The 21,237-nt window shown below is 45.8% G+C and overlaps 1 protein-coding gene across 1 annotated transcript in view; it reads left to right on the forward strand.

The window, feature by feature from the left end:
* Window positions 1–21,237, forward strand: part of SHC3 (SHC adaptor protein 3) — a 158,334-nt gene that overhangs the window by 99,045 nt on the left and 38,052 nt on the right. The window contains exons 3-7 of the mRNA XM_004581265.4: window positions 1,738–1,801; window positions 4,189–4,308; window positions 6,789–6,842; window positions 9,859–9,910; window positions 15,048–15,174. Of these exons, the coding sequence (XP_004581322.2) occupies window positions 1,738–1,801; window positions 4,189–4,308; window positions 6,789–6,842; window positions 9,859–9,910; window positions 15,048–15,174 (417 nt within the window). The remainder of the gene's footprint in view (window positions 1–1,737; window positions 1,802–4,188; window positions 4,309–6,788; window positions 6,843–9,858; window positions 9,911–15,047; window positions 15,175–21,237) is intronic.

Consider the following 21,237-nt stretch of genomic DNA (forward strand, 5'->3'; position numbering starts at 1 on the left):
GAGCTGAATGTGTCACTTAACATACTGAGCACCATGCGGAAATCCACTTGAATGCCCTTTTAAAATGCAATGGATAAGATATGGACGCGAAAGTTGATGTAATTCTGCAAAGGGATGACTCGACCTTCTTCAATATGGAACTTTCTTTTAGCAAGTACATTGGATGATTCGCGATTGATCATTTTGAAAGGACTACAGTTAGAATATTATTCTAAAATAGGAGATTCAGAAACCTTAGAAACATTCCTTTCTCACTTTCTTCAAGTCACGATGAATCATAGTTTTCAGTTTTTCTGGCATCTGAACTTTTAGAAAAATATTTCCTCCCTCACTCTCTATACTGAATTAAATGGTAAATGTAAGCTTGGCTCAACAGTCTCTTTGCTAATCTGACAATGACATATTTCTCTTAAAAGCATTGCATTGTGATGGTGATGATTTTCCATCTAGACCCTGGAAAGTAATTTTGAGATCTATTCAGCTTGGGACATTTGGAGAATGTTTCTGAAGACCCATTATTTTCTTTCACATTCGATGTGTCTCCAAATTCCTGTTTATTTTTTTCTACGTTCATGTGATAGTCCCCCCCTTTCCCACATAGGAGTTGAGTTCTCCCAGTCCCTTTCTGGGCCCCTGAGGTGGACCCATCTTCCTGCTATGCCTCACTGTGGCTGAATCCAAAAGCAAAGCTGTGTTTTCTTTCAAGTTTCCCCTTCCTTGTCAACCATCTGCATTTGTCCTCAGCAATCCCCTTTTGCCTTCTCAGCGTTCCTAGGCCCCCTGTCACCATGAGATCAGACCCCCATGGGAGGGTCCTGTCCTACTGGCCTCATATCAATGTCCCCTGACTCTAGGGACACTGCCACCTTGGCCCAGAACAGTAACCTGGACATGGTAGCTGTCTACCTAATGGTATCCCATGGACCTGCCTTGCGCATGGCATCCTGCTTGGCTCACTCGGGATTTCCACTGGAGTTCTTCCCTTTCCATAAAACCTTCTGGCTTATAAAACAGGTCCTCCTTGACTAACATGGGGTCTTGGCCTGACAAAACCACCTTTCCTATCCAAAGCAGAAATAGTTGTGAGTGGACAATGTATTGAATACCTTGAATCTACTGCATATTCTCATTGAGCCTTGACTTATTGCCGTGTGCTCAGAGCACTGATGTCACTCAGCAGGTAGACTTTGCAAGAGAGGGTGGGGCTCCATGATTCTAGCATGGGAAAAGATCAAAATTCAAAGTGCTATGTGTAGTTTCTAGTCAATGTGGGTGGCTTTCACACCATCCAAATGCCAAAGACTTGTAACTTGTACCTTGGAAGTTGATTTATGCTGTTTATACCCACAAGCACCAGGAATAAGACTCAGAGGACCACATTCCTTTTAATTGCATCCTAACTCACTGCATGAGGGTTTTGATCCGTAAAGGTGGTCTGTTAGAGTTGGCTCCTAAGCCCTGACTTGTAGCAATGAAGGCAGTACCAGGAAGAAGACAAGTCATGATATTGGTGTACAGCAGCATCCAGAAATAGCTGGGAGGGTGTCGGTTAGGGGTTTTCAAGTGACCTGTTGGTGCTTTATGAGGTGTTGCTTTTGAGGGTGGTGGGAGACTCGGAGTGGGCAGGTCTGCTGTCCAGGCTCTCGTCTCTGGGTGTGCCGGTAGTGAGCATCTGAGTCACGTCATCCCTGCCCACGTGTGCTAATCCCTCTCACGTCTCTCTCCCTGTTCTCCCAGGGAAGCCATCAGCCGTGTCTGTGAAGCTGTGCCCGGTGCCAAAGGAGCCTTCAGGAAGAGAAAGGTACTGGTGTGGAGGCTGAACAGCTACCAAGGCTTCCCTTAAAGCTCTCCTCATTTCCCCATGAAGCATTTTCAGCTGCAGAGCCGTTTTCTGTGCCCTTGTCACTGCTAAAAACCTAAGAGCTAAAATAGCCCCCTCTCTTACATGATGGGCGGTAGAGGGGGAGAGGTAGTGGGGAGCTGGCTCTCATATACAAAACATAAACCTGCATTCCTTACTGTGGTTTAGACCTTGAAGACGGTGGTAGTAACAGACACAGTGGGCCCAGGGAGCCCTCAAAACGTCACATGCATTTGCTGAATTATAATGACTCTTGGTAGTAGATAGCCCTGTGGTGTGCTGGCAGTGGTGAACAGCCACCTCTTGGGGTTGACGGTGTGTTATGCTGAGTTTGTAGCGTTTGCCAGTGTCTCTGGTGGGACTGTTTTGACTTTGACTTCACGCTCTGAAGCTGACCTTGCTAGTGCATCGTTCTTTCTATATGTTTTCTCTGTGCAGGTAGAGTAGGCACTAATATCCCGAAAAGCACAGTTAATTGTGAATGCAGCAAAATACTTAGGACGTGATAAATGTTCTCTGTTAGATGCAATTAGGTTAATTATGAGTTTACATAAATTAATTTTTACTAGCAGCTACATTTAATGACCAGCTCATAGAACTCCTATAAATTGAATAATGGGCTCTCATTAGCTGATCTAAGCTGTTGGTGGAAATCCACATGTTCACGGCAATAAAAACCTAAGTGCCAAGTTGATAAGTCATGATGTGAGCAGGGAGTAGGGCTGAGATCAAGTCCAAACCACCTGCTCCCAAGGCTCCTGTCCCAAGACTGTGTTAGAGGAAAAAAAATGCATGCATTAAGAGAAGGTACAAAAGAAAAAAACCCAAAAACAAATTTCTTTAGTTAAGTGTCCGTAAATATATAACTAAATGTCCTCATCAAGGTTTTTTATTTTTATTTGAAAGGCAGGATTACAGAGGGAAGGAGAGACAGAGATCTTCCATCCACTGGTCCTCTGTCCAAACGGCTGCAACAGCTGGAGCTGGGCCAAGCTGATGCTAGGGGCCAGGAGCTTCTTGCTGATCTCCCACATGGGCTCTGGGGCCCGAGGCATTGGGTTATCTTCCTCTGCTTTCCCAGGCCACAGGCAGGGAGCTTAATAGGAGGTGGAGCAGCCGGGATACGAAATGGCACTCATATGGGATGCTGATGTCGAGTTCAGCCTACTATGCCATGGTGCCGGCCCTTCACGTAAACTTTTCCATGCCTAGACTGAGCAGCAGGATAAGTACCCCCAGCCACACTCTGAGTCTGCATGTGGGTGTCTGCTCTTGATGCTGCCTTTTTTGCTCTGCTATGCCCAAAGCACTGTGTTACTTCTGTCTTTGGAGCTTGGGAACAATTCACACAGCTGCAGGGCTATGGGTTTCAGGTGAGAGTTGCGATGAGCCAGTCCGTGTTCTGCTCACTGCTGAGGAATGTTGGGCACCAAATAAGCTGTAGACTTCTGAGTACAGCAGCCCCAAAGGCCTCTGGGAGCAGAGAGCAGGAGGTTTGTCTTTTGAGAGTGAGTTGTGCTACAAAATCTTGGGGCATCCTCCTGGTTCTGTTGGTGGGAGTGGAGGAAACAGTGCTGATTTCTAGGCTGTACCCTGAGTATGTGTGCTCAGAACCTTCCAGATGGGGCCTGGACACTTGTATTTCAGCTGGCTCCTTTAGGACAATAAAAAGCAGGAATAAGAATAATTGGCATGGTAAAGGAGAGGGTGTCTTAATCCCAGAAGAAAGATTGGTGTGTCTCAAAGGATAGAGAGATAAGTGTTGGTGGAGCCCTCTCAGTGGCTGAGAGAAGGCACCTGGTTAGGAAACAGCCTGTTCGTGCCTGGGACAAGGACAGACCTTCATGCTGTGATGATGTGGACATGAGAGCCACACTGTGTCTGTCCTGTGCACATTCAGGTCAGAGGTGCGCTTCTGATCCTGCAGGATGTCCTGTCCACCCCACCAACTGGTCCACATTAGTCTTCCCTCTCAGAGCTGGTGTCACTCTCAGAGTGACAAAGCCAGGCTGACCAGCCATAGCCTGTGACATCTCCCCCAGATTTACCTACTAGGGACCCGCAGAAGAGGCCCTAGTGTGGCCGAAGACTGAGCCCTCTGATTGTCCTGACCTTTGTCTAGTAGATGTTCTGCAGTTTGCGTATGGCATATGCTACCAAGTGCATGCTAGCACCAGTGCCGATCTTTCCAGCTTGCTCTTTCTAGTTCCTGGGCTTGAGGAGGAAGGAGCGGTGAGGGCAACTGCAGGAGCCGGCAGACACGCACATGCCCACGCTCACAGTTCTCTGGTAAATAAAGAGCTGATGAATGCTCTTTGATTTCACAGCCTCCAAGCAAAATGCTGTCCAGCATCCTGGGGAAGAGCAACCTCCAGTTCGCAGGGATGAGCATCTCCCTGACCATCTCCACCGCCAGCCTCAACCTGAGGACACCCGACTCCAAACAGGTGCGTGGATGCCCAGGCCTTCCAGCCCTACCCGGAACCAGGGGCAGGTGTTCTGCAGGCTGTGAGCCCTCATGGAATACACTTATACCCTAGTTCAGTTCATCTGTGAGCTTTGATCGGTCTCCTGGAAGGATCCATATAGGATGATGGATGAGACTAGCTCTTTTTAATTCTGTTCTAAATTACCTTTTTTTTTTTTTGAGGATAATACATGAAACCTTTGGCTTATTTATACCATATAAAGAGGTGATGTATGAGTATTGACAAAACTCTCCTTTTAACGCCCTTGCTTCTGTTTTTTTCTTCTCTCATGCCATTTTTCCTCCTTGATTTTATAAGCTGCATTTAATTTTGTCCCCTAAGAACCGAGTGGCATTAGATGGCATAGAGGAAGTAGATTTTTCTTCCCCTAGTGCTTCAGTGTTTAGGGGCATCTTACAATTCACAGAGCTGCAGATAAATGGGATGTAGGTCTTCTATGGTGAACGCAAGGTGGAGTGAATTCAGAGCTGACCAAGGAGACCCAGCTCTGACATTTAAGGGAAGTTTTGTTTGGGATGGTTGCTCCCTGAGCAGTCTCTGTTTTTCAGGTTTCTCTGATTTGTCTATCATGAACTCCTGCAGCTGGAACAAAGAGTATATGAGTAGCTGTTCTTAGGGTTGAGTCAGGCAGGCGAAGACAGGAAGAGGCTTGTGTAATGCAAAGGGAGTGGGAGGAAGTAGATGCTTTTCTGGTCCTGCCCTACAACCACATAGTAATGGTCATGTGTTGTGCTGGCCAAATTCCAGGGTCCTTCCACATTTTACTGAAAAACGGATTGAAAGATAAGCTTATTTTTGCACAAAAGAGCTTTGATATATCTTCCAAAAGTCATAGAAAATATGTTCTCATGAGATATATGCATGACTTTCGAATTTTTTTCCAACAAAATAAACTTGCCTAATGCATATATGTGCTTATTAAATATCTACTAAGAGGGGGGGAGAGTGCTTTTATCTAATGGTTGCCTCCTCAAATACCCCACTCCAGTGGAGGCAGGGCTTGGCCAATGCTGGGAGCTAGAGACTCAATCTGGGTCACCCCTGTGAGTGGCTGGAGCCCAGGGATTTAACCCAACACCACCACTGCCTTCCAAGGTCTTCATAACAGCACACCCGAAACAGGAGCCAGCGTTGGGCATCAAACCCAGGCTCTCTGGTGTGTGATGCTGCCATCTTGACTGCTGTGTTGAGTGACGGCTCCATCAACTTACCTTCTAATTCCTCATGTGATATCCATGTACCTGTTTCCCAAACCATAGCTTCCAATTCCCAGTTTTGGAGTTACCTTCTAGATGAACATGAACACCTTTGACAGCTGTCATTGATCATGATTTAGGGAGTGCTTTCTCGGGGCTTTCCCGGGAAATCTCCGCCCTGGGCTGGAGGCAAAGTTTCAAATAGCTGTGAGGTGACTGGGATCAGTTTGACTCAGCCGGGGTTGGGGTGCAGGCCACCCAGCCTGCCTCCCTAGTGTGCATTCATTTATATACTCAGATTTTTCTAGGCTCCGAAGATTTGCAAGTGCCAACACACAAAGTAGGCATTTAAAAATATCTTGTAGCTTGGTTTTTTTTTTTTTTATTTCGAATTTTATAGGAGCTTATTTAGAGCAATCCCTCGGCTGGCATGATGATAGCAGTGTATGGATTCTACCTGCCTGAGAAGTCAAGGCCCTGGGAGACTGTGCAGAAATAGACCTGGTTATGTTAGGATAAAGACAAGCATTCCACTCCTACCCTGTGAAACTTTTCTTCAATGTCATTGCATTGTCTTTAAAAAGATAAAAATAGCATACAAGACTTAACACAGCTTTTTAAATTTAGGGCAGCATCCAATTTACTCAGTGTCTACTAAATTCCACTGTACATTGCAATTTATAAAGCTAATGGAAATTTCCCATTTAAAAATTAACTTGGAATGTCCTCTCGAGTTTTTAAATTGATCAATGACAAGAGTGCTTTAGATGGCACTGAGTTTGAATCTTGGGTGCCAGCTTTCTAATGTATGTACAGAGGTACCCCAGGGGATGGAGGGAGAAGGACCTAGCCACCCTGGTCCTCACCCCTGCCCACAGCCTCTCCTATCCTAGCTACAGGATCTGTGTCAGAGGCCCCATGTGCTGTAGGAGATGGAAGGGACTCATGGAAGTGTGTGTGTATATGGCGGAGACATTTTCCTTGTGGAGGAGGCATGGGTTAGGGCTTGGAGTCCCCACGTTGCAGCACAGCCCTGCTGATGGCTCTGGTCATGTAGTAGCATGGCAGCTACAGGTGTGGCCCCTCATGACAAGTGACCTGTTGATGTTTTGTGATTGCTCGTTTCTCCTGCGTGACAACCTGAGGGAAAACTTGTCCATCGTCTGGCCTGAGACCCGACGACTAGGTTTCTGAGGCACACACAGGGAGCTGATGGCACGTCTCGTTTCTTGTTTTGGACAGATCATAGCGAACCATCACATGCAATCCATCTCCTTTGCCTCTGGGGGAGACCCGGTAAGTGTTCTTGGACTCTTACTCTCATGAGGAGTTCCTGAGAGGGACCCTGCCTCAGAAGTGAGCTCCTGAGCCCTCATGAAGATAGCCAGCCAATCCCCCAAAACTGTCGGCCTCTCAGTTGCATTTCATTTTGTCAGCCCTGGGTGTGGGGAACCCTGAAGGCGCTGGCCCAATGGCCAGCGGCTCCCAGCATCTTCTGACCAGCCACAGGCCAGTCCTGCGTGGGGACTTGACTATTGGGCCTTCACTAAGGGCCTGTGTTTGAATCCTTGAGATCTCTGTAGAGATGATGAATTTAATTAGTCTGGTGTTTTGGTAAATTAAAACTGACCTTTCCTCTCTCTGAATGTAGCAGGTATTTTTTCATGGTTTGCTTGGCTAGCAAGGAGAGATTTGCAGAGACACGGGGAGGTAGAAATAGAAAAGGAGGCAGAGAGAGACAGAGGTAGCCATAGGGACAGACAGGCAAGTGAGAGAAGGAGAAAGAGAGAACACCCAGAGTTGTAGAGGAGGGAAAGAGACAGAGGGAATGGAGAGTGAGATGAGGTCGTCCTGTTTCTTCTCTGCGTCTTACACGAGGAAGGTTGAGTCATAAGTGGTTCATCTCATCATGTTTGGTCAGCGGCACTGCGATCTGACGTCAGTACCCAGCTTCAGTGAAGCACAAAGGCAGGACTCGGAGGACCACACCCTGCCCTGGAGATGTCGTCTCGGGCTCCCTGGCCAGCCCTTCAGATAGACTAGGCGGAAGTGCTCCATCACCGGGAGTGGGGCGCAGAGGAAGGGGGAGACCACAAAAACAGGGGACAGAGTTCAGCCATGAAGGCTGCTGTATCCCACTGGGCTCTGTCCAGACCAGTCCAAGGGAAATCGCAAAGGTGAAATCATAGAGTAAACCTAGAACCAAACTGATTCAATTGGGAAAAAAAAGTCCTATATGTTCATTTCTCTGGCATTAAATGGCCCTTTCATAGTTGAACAATGACGGCTTATGAGCAGTGTTTTTGCTGTTATTATTGTTCTATATTATGAGGCTACTTGTCAGTGGGTCACACCCAGATTTTACATGGAAGTTTCCTGTTCCCGGATAGCTCAGATAATTTGCACATTATGTGAGGGTGCTTCAAAACATTTGTAGAAAATGGAATTAAAATTTAAGTTTGCTTCTATGCATAGGAAGGATACTTGAAAAGTTTGTGGAAAACTCCTATTTAGAAAAATCGATGCATAACTTTCAATTTTTTAAATTTTCGCACTTCCAACATTTGCCTTTCAGTTCCATCTTCCACAAACAGTTGAGGGAGGTTCCCTCGTGTTAATGATTTATCGCTAGGCCGGGGATCCTGTCTGTTTTGTAGTCGCTGAGTGGAATTTCTCCAGGGCCCCTGCCCTTCTCACACGGTAACCGGAAGGAGAACTACTGGGGGCGTATTGGGAATCCAAGAGACAACAGTGTGTAGTGCGGGCCCCAGAGCTCCGAGTTCTCAGTGGCAGGAAAGCTGAGCTCCTCCCCGCCCAGCCGCAGCAGCAGGGACATCGCTCCTGCCAGGGCCAGCCTGGGCTGCCAAGGCAGGCTTCCACTTCTGTGTAGGACTTACGCCTCGGATGCTGAGCCTGGACACTCCACACAGGAAGGGTGTGGCCCAGCCTGCTGAAGAGTTGGTGCTCCTTTTCTGCCTAGTGGTCCAGGGTGACTGGAGTACCCTTTAGTTGTGCCATTCTGTAGGTTTGAATGGCAATGGCCCTTTTCCTTTTCTGTTTATTTTCTTTATTTAAAAAAAAGAGAGAGAGATCTTTTATCTGTTGGCACACTCCTTGAGTATCTGCAAGAGTCAGGGCTGATTCAAGCCAAAGCCAGCAACCAGGAACTTAATCCAGGTCTCCTGGGTGGGCGGCAGGAAGCTGAGCATCTGAGCTCTCAATGCTGCCTTCCAGGATGCGCAGAAGCAAGAAGCTGGCTCCAGAAGCAGAGCTTGGGCTTCAGGTGCTCTGATTCCGGATGCAGTTGTTCGAAGCAGCATCCCAGCCACGGTGGCATAAATCCGTGCTGGCTGTGGTCCTTTTCCACACTTAGTGTGCTGAATTTAAAAATTCTCTGTCATGATTTTCATTTGTTTTTCTCTTCATTTATTATTATTTTAAAAGATTTATTTATTTTTATTGGAAAGGCGGATATACAGAGGAGGAGAGACAGGAAGATCTTCCATCCGATGGTTCACTCCCCAAGCGGCCGCAACAGCTGGGCTGAGCCAATCCGAAGCCGGGAGCCAGGAGCCTCTTCTGGGTCTCCCACGCGGGTGCTTTGGGCTATCCTCGACTCCTTTCCCAGGCTACAAGCAGGGAGCTGGATGGGAAGTGGGGCCGCCGGGATTAGAACCGGCGCCCATATGGAATCCCGTCGCGTACAAGGCGAGGACTTTAACCACTATGCTATTGCACCAGGCCTTGTTCATTTATTATTATTAAGACTTATTTATGCATTTATGTGAAAGGCCGATTAGACATTTTCCATACACTGCTTCACTCTTCTGATGCCTGTAACAGCTGGGTTTAGGGCCAGACTGCAATCTGGAAACAGGAATGCAATTCAGGTCTCTCACATGGATGGTAGGGACCCGGGCCACCTCCTGCTGCCTCCCATGGAATGCATTAGCGGGAAGCTGCAATGGGGAAGCTGCTGTGGGAGCTGGGGCCAGGACCCAGCCCTAAGCAGTATCATCTGCTGCTATACCCATCAACCACCCCTAGGCGGCAGTGTTTTTGAAGCGCCTTGGCTGTTCCTGCATGCCAAGAATGGCTGGAAATGCAGGACCTTGGAACCCGCCCAGGGATGTCATGTCAGGGTCTACATCTCTAGGCTTTCCTGGAGGATCCTGAACAGGTGCTGGCTAGGCAGGCTCGATTGTTCCGTTCTGTGAGGGTGAAGTCCTCGCAGACTGTGGTTAGTGCACTGAATCTGGGCGATGGCCTCTCCCTGCGATGAGTGATGTAGCCTCTTGTTTTTCTTCCACAGGACACAACGGACTATGTCGCCTATGTAGCAAAGGACCCTGTTAACCGCAGAGGTAAGCCAGGGGTAGCTCCTTCGATCTCTTATTTCTGCACAGCCAGGCTTGAGACTGTCTGCCAGCTGTTCCTCATTATCCCAGCCCCTTTCACCAAAATGAGCACATGTCTCGTTGTGTCATTAAGATCATGGGGCCCTATCGTGTTCTTTTTGCTTTGGAATTGTCATTACTACCCAGTAACTCTCATCTCCAGCAGTCTTATGTATCATTTCACAATTCTTTGCTTTCAATTTTTAATTTATTATATTATTTATTTGAAAGACAGAAACACAGAGAGAGAGAGAGAGAGAGAGAGAGAGAAAGAGAGATCTTCCATGCATTGGTTCACTCCCCAGATATCTGCATCAGCCAGAAAGAGGCCCGGCCAAAGCTGAAACCCAGTGACTCCATCCAAGGCTGCTTTGCCTTGCAGTCTCGCCTCCTCTGGAACTGAGGGCAGCATTTCCAGTATGACACAGAAAAGGCACAGTGACTTGTGGCGCATAGTCCATGTGCTAGTCATTGCTGGCCACAGGGTCTGGGGACAGGAGCTCCATGCAGGCTGTCGAGAGCTTGGCTTGCTGAAGAACTGGAGTTAGGTGTCTTGAGGTAGTGGAGACACCTTTTATAGCTAGGTTATAGCTGGTTAAATTATAAATTGGTAGTTAACATTAAAGGTTTTTCTTATGTAGCAAGATATTTTGAAGTGAGATGGTTTGCTGCACAGTTAACACTTACATGATGGCTCAATGATCTCATAGCATTTTTGTGATAAGAGTATTGAACACCCATTGATCACATACTTTTTTCCCCCAGGAATACAGCATATCACTGTGTTGTGCAATAGTTCTCTCAAAAAGTCTTGCTTTGGTCTAACTTTAAGTGTTTATGCTTTAGACGGCATCTCCCTTCTCCTCCTCTTCGCACCACTTTCCAGCCTCTGGGAACCACATTTCTACTCTCTGTTTCCATGAGATGGACCTCTTTAGACTGGATTTGTAGACTCAATGTAACCCCCCACCTAGATACTAATAACATTCTTCTCAGAATTAGAAAAATAGATTCCAAAATTTATATGGAATCTAACATAAAACCCTGAGTAGTCACAGCAGTCAACCTTGAGCAAATGAAACAATGCAAGAGGCATTACAGTATGACTTTGAAGTATATTACAAAGCTACAGTAATTAAAATAGCATGGTTCTGACACAAAAACACATAGGTCAATGGAACAGAATAGAGATCCTAGAAATAAGTCCATGTGCTTATTACCAACTGGTTTTCAACAAAGACACTAAGAACCAACATTGGGAAAAGGGCAGTCTCTTCAAAAATAGTGTTGGGAAAATTGGGAATCCACATACAAAATACAGCTAGATCCCCCCTCTTATTACACACAAAAATCCACTTAGAATAAACTAAAGACATAAATGTAAGACCCCAAAAAGAAACTGTTAGAAGAAAACCTGAGTAGTTTAGAACATTGGAATGGGCAAGAAATTTTTAGAAAAGAGTTTAAAAACACACATAGCAAAAGCAGAAACAGACAAACAGCGTTGCATTATTAACTATTAACTAGCTTAAAAAAAAGATTATATTTCTTTTACTTCAAAGTCAAATTTACAGAGTGGAGAGTGAGAGAAAGGGAGAGAGAGAGAGTTTTTTCTCTCTTGATTCACTCCCTAAGTGGCCATGATGGCCAGAGCTGGGCTCGTCTGAAGCAGTGAGCCAGGAGTTTCTTTCAGTTCTCCCTTGTGGTGACAGGGTCCCAAGGACTTGGGCCATCCTCAGATGCCTTGCTACGCCATTGTCAGAGAATTGGATTAGAAGTGGAGCAGCTAGGACTGGAACTGGCACTCTTATGGGATGCCAACGCTACAGAAGGAGGATTAACATGATATACCACATACCAGCCCAGCCCTCTATTGACTAGTTTTAACTAATCTATACTTCTTGGAAAAAAACTATACATCAGAAATTGTCCTAATAAGAGAAACTCAAGCAAACAGGAAACAAATTGAAAAGGGCATAAATGACATTTACTTATTAAGTTGTATTTCAAGATACAAATAATGATAGTGTAATTAATTAAGAATGTAGTCCTTCCAAATTTAAAATGACTAAGAGAGGCATTTCCAAGACAGAAACATGAATTCCTATCTAGTGCTATTAGTGATGACTATATCCAGACGAGACTGGATGTATTCAGGGTGGTATGGCTGTAGACATGATGACTATATCCAAAGTATTAGGCTGCTTCAAAAAAGATCGTAGAGAATGCATATTGTGGGAAAAAAGAATGTGTAAAGATTTCCACGTATTTGCACCAAAAATCAGCTTATTTTAATTACATTTTTTTCATGAACTTTCCAAAGTGCCCTCAGATTTTTTTATGGTTTGAAAAAATTGACAGTGTAATGCTTTCAGGGCTAATACGACATCTGAAAGTTTTATTTATTTTATCTTATCTTTTAAAAAATATTTATGTATTTTATTTGAAAGGTAGAGTTGCAGAAAGAAGGGGAGCAAAAGAGAGAGGGTTCTTCTATTCATTGGTCCAAACTCCAAACAGCTGGGATTGGACCAGTTTGAAGCCAGGAGCCATCAACTCCATCTGGGTCTTTCAAGCAGGTGTGAGAGACTCAAAGCATTTGGGCCAACATCCGCTGCCTTTCCAAGGGCATTATCAGGGAGCTGGATTGGAAGGGACTTGGACTGGAAGCTCTGCTTACCTGTGGGGTTCCATTCCAAGACCCCTAGTGGACGCTTGAAGCCAAGGCTAGCACTGAACCTTGAAATTTAATGCCTTGCGTATCTTGACTAAGCACTCTTTATGAACAGTGGCAGTAACTTTTGCAGCTTGGTGTGTGTCAGCAAAAGATGAATTTATTCATTTTTCTTCACAGTTTTGTCAATACAAGATTTGCTCTTACCATAGACCTTCACAGTCTCTCAGCATACACATTTTCTTTTTTTCCTGTTAGGTAGAGAGTTGTCCTGCCATTTTATGGATAAGCACTGTGATACCGTGAGAATTATCTGATAACCCAGACAGCTGCCCCATGACTGGTGGGTGGGCAGGGAATGCAGTGTGGACACGCTAGGCGGAGGGCTGAAGTGCATTCCAGGCAGGATGGACTCTGAATGGTGTGCCATTTAAAATGTATGATTAGCTGTTTCTAAAATTTCCATTTCACGTGTTTTGAACTGTGGTTGACTGTTATAAGCTATGGAGAATGAACTTCTTTTCCTTGCACTCCCCTCTCCTTCCAAGCTTACGAAAGATGGCACCTGCCATCCGTCCTGTCTGGAAGGAGCTGGCTGCAAGGAACACTAGTGCTGATACAGAGCTGTGCCACCCCTCCCTCCATAGTATGTGGAAGAGACTTTATGTTGTGACCCAGGACCCAGAAGGCAGAGCAGCCTGGACTAGTCAGGCATCCACTTGCAGAGCTGCCTGGATGTGGGTGAGCGGGAGTGATGCATCAGAATGGCATTGGTGGCCAGTCCTGACTGATGGGGTAGGAGTGACAGGCCAGATGCTCACTTGGGCATGCCTTATACCACCTCCTGGAGGGTCCACTTGGTCTGCAGACCACTTAATGGGCAAATGGTCAGGGTGTGATGGACAGGTGTGGCCATTCCCGTCTGCTTTTTGGGAGGGATGGGGAGTTGGCGTTCTGATGGATGAGATGAAGTTGGGTACTGCCATGATAAAATAATATTAGGAGTCAATAAAAAGAGCCAGCAGGATGCCTGTATCTCTGTGGAAGAGATTCTAGGCCATAGTTGAAATAGGACTGCCGTGGTCAAGGAACAGCACACACACTGAGGCCACAATGTACTCATGCCTGTTCTTCCCAGAAAATGCTTTCTCCCGTAAACTCCCCACAGAAGCAGTCCCAAGTCCCTGCCAGGGCTAGGGAACAGCAACCCCTATGGAAATGCACTTCCTCATGGTGAGCTTAGAGCTGGGGCACGTTTGTGTTATGCTGACTCAGGTACTCTGTTGTCTGTTTATAGAAATCTGACCTGCTTTAGGGTTTGTCCACTGCTGCATAGCTTCAGCTTGATGATGGAGCATTTGGTAGGAGTGGCCCCATTCTGCTTGGATCAGTTGGAGCTGGTCCACAACCTTGCACAACAATCGAGTTGATTAACTTGCTGCTCCTGAGCATCAGCTTGTGGGCCCCTCTGAGATGAGAGGTGGTTGTGGTTGAGGGGCAGGGCTATGGCAGTTCTGGTGGGGCCATGCACATGCTATGGGGGACTGGATTAACTGTTCATACTCAGAGGTAGGACTTCCTTCTGAGACGGGCTGGGAGGCCCTCACACCTCTTGCCCCATCCTACCCTCTTTCCTGAAGACCTTCCCTGGATTACCTCCACAAGCACAGCATGTCCTCATGTGATAGCCAGCCCCTGCCAACCAGCATGAAGACTGCTCTGGGCTTCTCCGTTGGTCCTCGCTGTGATCTTGCCGCATGGCTAATGTTTACCTACTCTTTTCATGAGCTGCCTTTCTAAGAAATGTGTGTAAATATCCATCCTGCATTTTAGGGTGATGCACTTGGCATGCAGTTAGGTTGGTTGTACTGATTTACTTTTAAAAGTTACTGCCCCTTTGCAGTCATGTGAGAAGGTTACACTTAATGTTCTGAGTGGCCATGCTCAATGGCCAAAGCTTTACTCCTGTTGGTAGGTAAGCAGACAATTTACTCTAAGTCCATTGCCTAGACCAAGAATGATCCACCAAACACCAGCTTAAGTTCATTGTTTAAGGTTAATGGGACCAGAAAGGGATTCAGTTTGTGAAGATCAGAGCTTTTGTCCTGCTGGGGTATGATCTTAAACAGTTCCTTGTAGAGACCAGTATTGGTGTTTTGACACACTCTAAAGAAGTTGAAGAACCATCCACTTGGACTTGAAAGCCCTTTAGTGATGGAATCCACACTTGTGGACAATAGGCTGCTAAGAAGTGTGTGCGTGCTGTGAAATCTTATGGCTGTGGATGCCCCAGCAGTGGAACTGCAAGTTGACTGGCTTATCAAGTTGGAAAGGACAGTGCAAACCTCTTTGCCCCTCTATCCTCAAGAAGAGGGACTTGGAGAGCATCAGTGTCCATCTCTAATGGATCTATGTCCCCTTCCCTCCCAGCTTGTCACATCCTGGAGTGTTGTGATGGGCTGGCCCAGGATGTCATTGGCTCCATTGGACAGGCCTTTGAGCTCCGGTTTAAGCAATACTTGCAGTGTCCTTCCAAGATTCCTGCTCTTCAGGACCGGTGAGTAGCCCCGTGGCAACTGTTGGCCTTGGCTCCACTGTATTTTACGAGCTTTCCTCTGAACACTGTCTCACCCGGAGCTGTGCTCTGGAGAAGCCCAATTCATCGCAGCTTCCTGCACTTACAGATACCTGGTCAACACTGGGACAAGGCAGATAGAAGCCAGTGTATGGATGATGCTTGGCATGTGCAGAAACATTTCTTGTAACTAATAGTGATGGTAGTCAAGGTTACAGAAGAGTGACTTCATTGTGATTTTTTTTTCATTCAATTCTCTCTGCAACCATGTGATGCTCCCATATGTCGCCTCCTTGGATCTATGTCACCTCAGGTTCTGTACATCCTGCTGCAGGAGGCGCCTGCTGGCTCCCAACCTGTTTCTGCTTTACTGGGCTTGGTTTCACACCAGCACTGTAGCATGTTCCCTTTCTGTGTGGCTCTGGGATTGCTCTCTACTCTCCCCGAACCTCAGCCATGTTGGGTATAATATGGAAATGATAGTGAATGTGAACAATGAATGTGATGTATGTCATTTATTACAGAACATGTTCAGGGTTTATCTCATGTTCCCATCTACTTGGTCTCTGTCATTTTGCCTTTGCTCATGGTCAAATCAAGCAAATCAGTAGGATGGACTGTTCTATGCCTGGTTTTACTTCCTGAGCTCCTGGTGAACTCCCCTTCCCACCTGCTACTGGTGGAGCTCCGATTGCCACCTGCTGCTGGGGTATCTGGTTACTGCAACACCTCTTTGCTGTCTCTGCTGCTTCGCTGTGTCTATGGGTCTTCCTCTGCCATCAGCCTGTCCTCCCTTATTTCTGGGATCATGGTCTCTCTGCTTCACCCTGGCTACTGATTGCCCATTTGCTTAAACGTGTCCATGCCCTAGTCTGCCACCTTGTTTCTCTGCCACTCAACATTTTAAAAAGATTTGTTCACTAATTTGAGAAGCGTAGAGACAAAGGAGAGACACAGGCAGAGATGCCACCTTCTGGTTCACTTGCCAAATGTCCACAACAGCTGGACTGAAGCCAGGAGCCTTAAGCTCAGTCCAGGTCTCCCATGTGAGTGGCAGGAAATCGGCCACCTGAGCATCACCACTGTGTCCATGGATCTGTACTAGCAGAAAGTTGAGCTCAGGAGCCCTGAGATGGGGTTCGAATCCAGACCTAACTCCTGTTAGGTTAAGAGCCTATTGAGAGAAAGAGAGTCTTTTAGTTTAGGCAAAGAGTTTTGTTACGGGAGAGTCTGATGGCTTGATCCTTGCCAGGAAGACAGCTTAGGACCTCTCCCTGTGATGTGAAGCAAATGGCCACTCAAAGTATACAGCACTGGGCCTTTATACATCTTGGCTGTGGATGGGAGAAGGTAGCAGTTCCTAGGTTTGGGCATGCTTGTGACGTGTAGCTCAGGTACTCCTCATGGCAGGTGTTGACCTTCTATGTAGAAACAAGGTCTGGGTGATCCAACATTCCAAACATTCCCAGGTCAGAGTGTCAGCTTGACTTGAGCAGGGTGCTGGAGTCACTTCTACTCTGCCCAATCTAACAACTCTGACATAGGTTACAGGTGTCTCAGCTGGTGTCTTAACCACGAGCCCAAACATCTGCCCCTAACAGCTCAGGAGTGGATGTACAAATAACTTTCATATACGTTACTATGGTTTTATGTATTTTTTTCAGTGTTTGTGTAGGCATCACATACATGCTATTGAAATAACATGAGTGCTTGGCATTGTGGCACGGCATGTTAAGCACAGTATGTAATGCTGGATTGAGTCCTGGCTGCTCCACCTCCAATCTAGCTCCCAGCTAATGCACTGGGGACCAGTGCAAGAGGCTCCACCCACATGAGAGAGCCCACTTGTGGTTCCGGGGTCCGGGCTTCTGGCCTCTGGCCAGGTTCACTAGCTGTTGTATTCATTTGGGGAGTGAACCAGTGAATGGAAGATTCTCTGTTTGCTTTTCAAATGGGCAAAATGAATCTTGTAATAAGACAAAATAATAGGTACACAAAGGAATAAGGCCAGTTGCTTGCACAATTGGATCCCTCTGGCAACACACTTAGGCATCAAGTCCTGTGTATATTTGCAAACAATAACGTCTAAAGAACTTCCAGGAAGCAAAATTAAGCAGACAGGACCTTACCCACTGAGAGCAAGCAAATATTAACATGTAATCTCTAGAGTATAAGAAACAGGGTCCTCCTTGTAGACTTACCCTGCTGGTCTTATTGCCATGCAGACACACGCATCTGAGTCAGAGGGAGGAGGGGGCTCTGGGACTTGCTCCACCCTCTTCTCCAGGCTCCTGTGGAGCAACCTGGGGCTATGAGAAACTTCACTCCAGAGCCCCAAGTTCCCGGGCTGTGGGCATAGACCACACTGACAGGGTTTCCCTCTGAGGCACCAACATTCTAGGGATAAGGCAAGAGAAGGGCTTCTGGCTGGGTTTTCTGCTCACTCCCTCAGGCTGGGAGATACCTGGTGGGGGAAGAATTTGTTACATTCATGTCTTTGCTCACATCCCTTGGGATGGCGACCTGGACAGTGAATAGGTGAGGATGGAGAGTGTGGCAGTGTTAGAGGCTAGCAATCTAAGAGGGAACCTGCCTGCTGTCCGGGTGTGGAATTGGATTCCTCTTTCTCTCTCTTTTTAATTGCCCCGGTGAGTATACATATCTGTTGGCTGATGAATTATTCGTTCTCCACTGTGTTGATTCTCCAGGCAGAGGCTTTATGATTTTGATTCATCGTCTATCTTTAGCTGGAAATTGAAAAATAGTACTTAAAAGTGAATGAGGTTTTGGGGTAAGGCCTGATTTTTTTTTTCTTGCAGGAATCCAAGGACATTGCAATAAAAACCAGAGAAAACAATGGGAAATAAATCATATGTAACTAAAAGCTCCACTTCTCATATTTAAACATGATGTCATTCATAGGTGATAAAATGCAGCCTTCTCAAGTCAGCGGTCCGGTAGATTTTGTATATTCAAAGGCTGCACAGTCATCACCATGAATTCAAGAGTGTTTTCCTCCCTCGGAAAGGAAGCCTGTCCCCTTTGGCAGACACTGCCTGCATGCTCTGCCCTCTTCTCTCCAGGAAACCACGAATCTTGGCCTCTTGCAGATCTGCCAATTCCACACATTTCAGATCATTACACTGAGTATTAGGCTTCTTTAACTTTGAAGAATGCTTTTAGGATTCACCATATTGTAGGCTCTTCTTCTTTGTATTGTTACAGCGTTCTTAGTCACCCTTTTGTGAGTTCACAGACATTTGGGTTGTTACCACTTCTTAGCTCCTAGGAATAATGCTGTTATGAAGACGTCTGTATACAAGGTCTTGTGCAAACATGGGTTTCAATATTCCTGTGTGTACACCTCAGCATGGGGTTGTTGAGCTAAGGTTTTTGAGACATTTCCCAGCTCTTTTTTCAAAGTGGCTCCATCATTTTATACTCCCATGCAGTTAGAACACAGGCATGGGAAATCTACCATTCTCACATCTCTGCCAACACTTGTTATGGTCTTTGTTATTGTAGCCATCCTAGAGGAAATGAAATTGTCTCTGATTGCAATGTAGAATTGCATTTCCTGGTGATTAATAACATCTCGCTTCTTTCATGTGCTTCGTGGTCACTCTGCGTCTTCTGCGGAGGAATGTCTGCTCAAATCCTTGGCAGCTTTTAAAGATCTGTCTTGTAATTGTTTATGTGTTCATTGAATATCCTGGACACGCGTCTCTCTTTGGATATGTGATTAGCAAATATTTTCCCCATTTTTGTGAGTTGCATTTTTTATTTTACCAGGGAACTTATTTGAAGGACAAGTTTTTTTTTCTTTTTATGTTTTTTAAAGATTCAGTTATTTTATTGCCAAGGCAGATTGACAGAGAGAAGAAGAGACAGAGTGAAAGATCTTCCATCCTCTGGTTCGTTCCCTAAAAGGCCATAGGACCAGATTGGAGCCAATCTGAAGCCAGGAGCCAGGAGCCAGGTGCAGGCGTCCATGGACTTGGGTCATCCTGCACTGCTTTCCCAGTCCATAAGTAGAGAGCTGGGTTAAAAGTGGAGCAGCAGGGACACGAACTGGCACACATATGAGATTTGGCGCTTGTAGGTGGAGAATTAGCATTTTGAGCCACCGCACTGGTCCCAAGTGTTTCAAATTTTGTTGAAATCCAATGTGATTGCTTTTTCCTTTGGAGTCAGGTTGCCTAAATTAACAGTAAGGATTTATGCCTATGTTCCTTCTAAAAAGTTCTATTGTTTTGACTGTTACTGTTAGGTCTTTAATTCATTTGGATGGTGTGTGTGTGTGTGTGTGTGTGTGTGTGTGTGTGTGTGATGGCAGAGCTTCTACCTCATTCTTCCATATATGGATATCCAGTTACTCTGAGACCATGTGGTAAAACACAGACTTTTCAATAACAGCAGACCACAGATCCATGGATCTATTTCAGAAATACCAGTTCTGTTCCATTGAGCTATATGTCTATTCTTACATCCTTTATACTGTATAGCACAGTCTGAAAGACCGTATCTTTGTAAGTATGAGTCCCCTCGTCTTGTTCTTTTTCAAGATTGTTTTGACTATTTTAAGTCCCGCACAATTCTATTTGAATTTCAGACAGCTTGCAAAAAAGACAGTTGGAATTTTGACATGGATTAGGTTGAGCCTGGAGACCAAGTAGAGGGTTAGTCTCATGTTAACTATTTTAAATCTTCCAGTCCATGAGTACAACACATCCTGCCATTTATTTAGATCTTTCTTCTTTTGATAAAATTTTAGGATTTTCACTGTATGGATTTTGTATTTTGGGGGCCAATTTTCTCTTAAATATTTTATTCTTTTTTATACTTTAGTATATCCAAGTGTTTGTTAATCTTATTTTTTCATTAGTAGTGTTTTTTTAAAAAGATTTATTTTTAGAAGTTTTATTGGAAAATCAGGTTTACAGAAAGAAGGAGAGACAGAAAGGAAGATCTTCTATCCACGGTTCACTCCACAAGTGCCCGCAATGGCCAGAGCTGAGCTGATCTAAAGCCAGGAGCCAGGAGCTTCTTCTAGGTCTGCCACACAGGTGCAGGGTCCCAAGGCCTTGGGTCATCCTTGACTGCTTTCCCAGGCCACAAGCAGAGAGCTGGATGGGAAGTGGGGCAGCTGGGACACAAGCCAGCACCCACCTGGTGTCCCTGCAGATGCAAGATGTGGGTTAGGCACTATGCTATCACACCGGGCCCAAATCAATTAAATTTGTATGCAGATTTTGTGTCCCTCAGTCATGTTTGACTAACTTATTACTTGTAAAATATTTTTTGTAGCACTTTAGAATTTGAAAATATATATTGCCCATCACGTGCAAATAGAGATAGTTTTTACTTATTCCTTTCTTTTTTTTTTTTTTAAAGATTTTATTATTATTGGAAAGTCGGATATACAGAGAGGAGGAGAGACAGAGAGGAAGATCTTCCATCCAATGTTTCACTCCCCAAGTGAGCCGCAACGGCTGGTGCTGTGCCGATCCGAAGCTGGGAACCTGGAACCTCTTCCAGGTCTCCCACGCGGGTGCAGGGTCCCAAAGCTTTGGGCCGTCCTCGACTGCTTTCCCAGGCCACAAGCAGGGAGCTGGATGGGAAGTGGAGCTGCCGGGATTAGAACCGGCGTCCATATGGGATCCCGGGGCTTTCAAGCGAGGACTTTAGCCGCTAGGCCACGCCGCCGGGCCCTACTTATTCCTTTCTAATCTGGATCCCATGTGTTGTCTTGGGTAGAGCCACGAGAACCAATGTGAGTGAAAGAGCCAAGAGGGAAGTCGTAGATGCCTTTGTCTGGAATATCTTTCTTCTGAATTTGTGGGATATTGGTATCATACAAATGTGTTGGCTGTTATTAAGTGATGATTCCTTTGCTCCTAAATGTAAGCTACATGCCGTAGTGCGGATTTCAGTCAGTATCTTCAACAATGAAGTCTTGCCCTTATCTAATTCCATTCTTTTCTCCATGCACTGTAATGTTAACATTTATGGAAAATTACATTTTCACGCACTGTGTCCTCATCA

This window comes from Ochotona princeps, chromosome 14 (genome assembly GCF_030435755.1).
Source record: "Ochotona princeps isolate mOchPri1 chromosome 14, mOchPri1.hap1, whole genome shotgun sequence".
Taxonomy (NCBI): Eukaryota; Metazoa; Chordata; class Mammalia; order Lagomorpha; family Ochotonidae; genus Ochotona; species Ochotona princeps.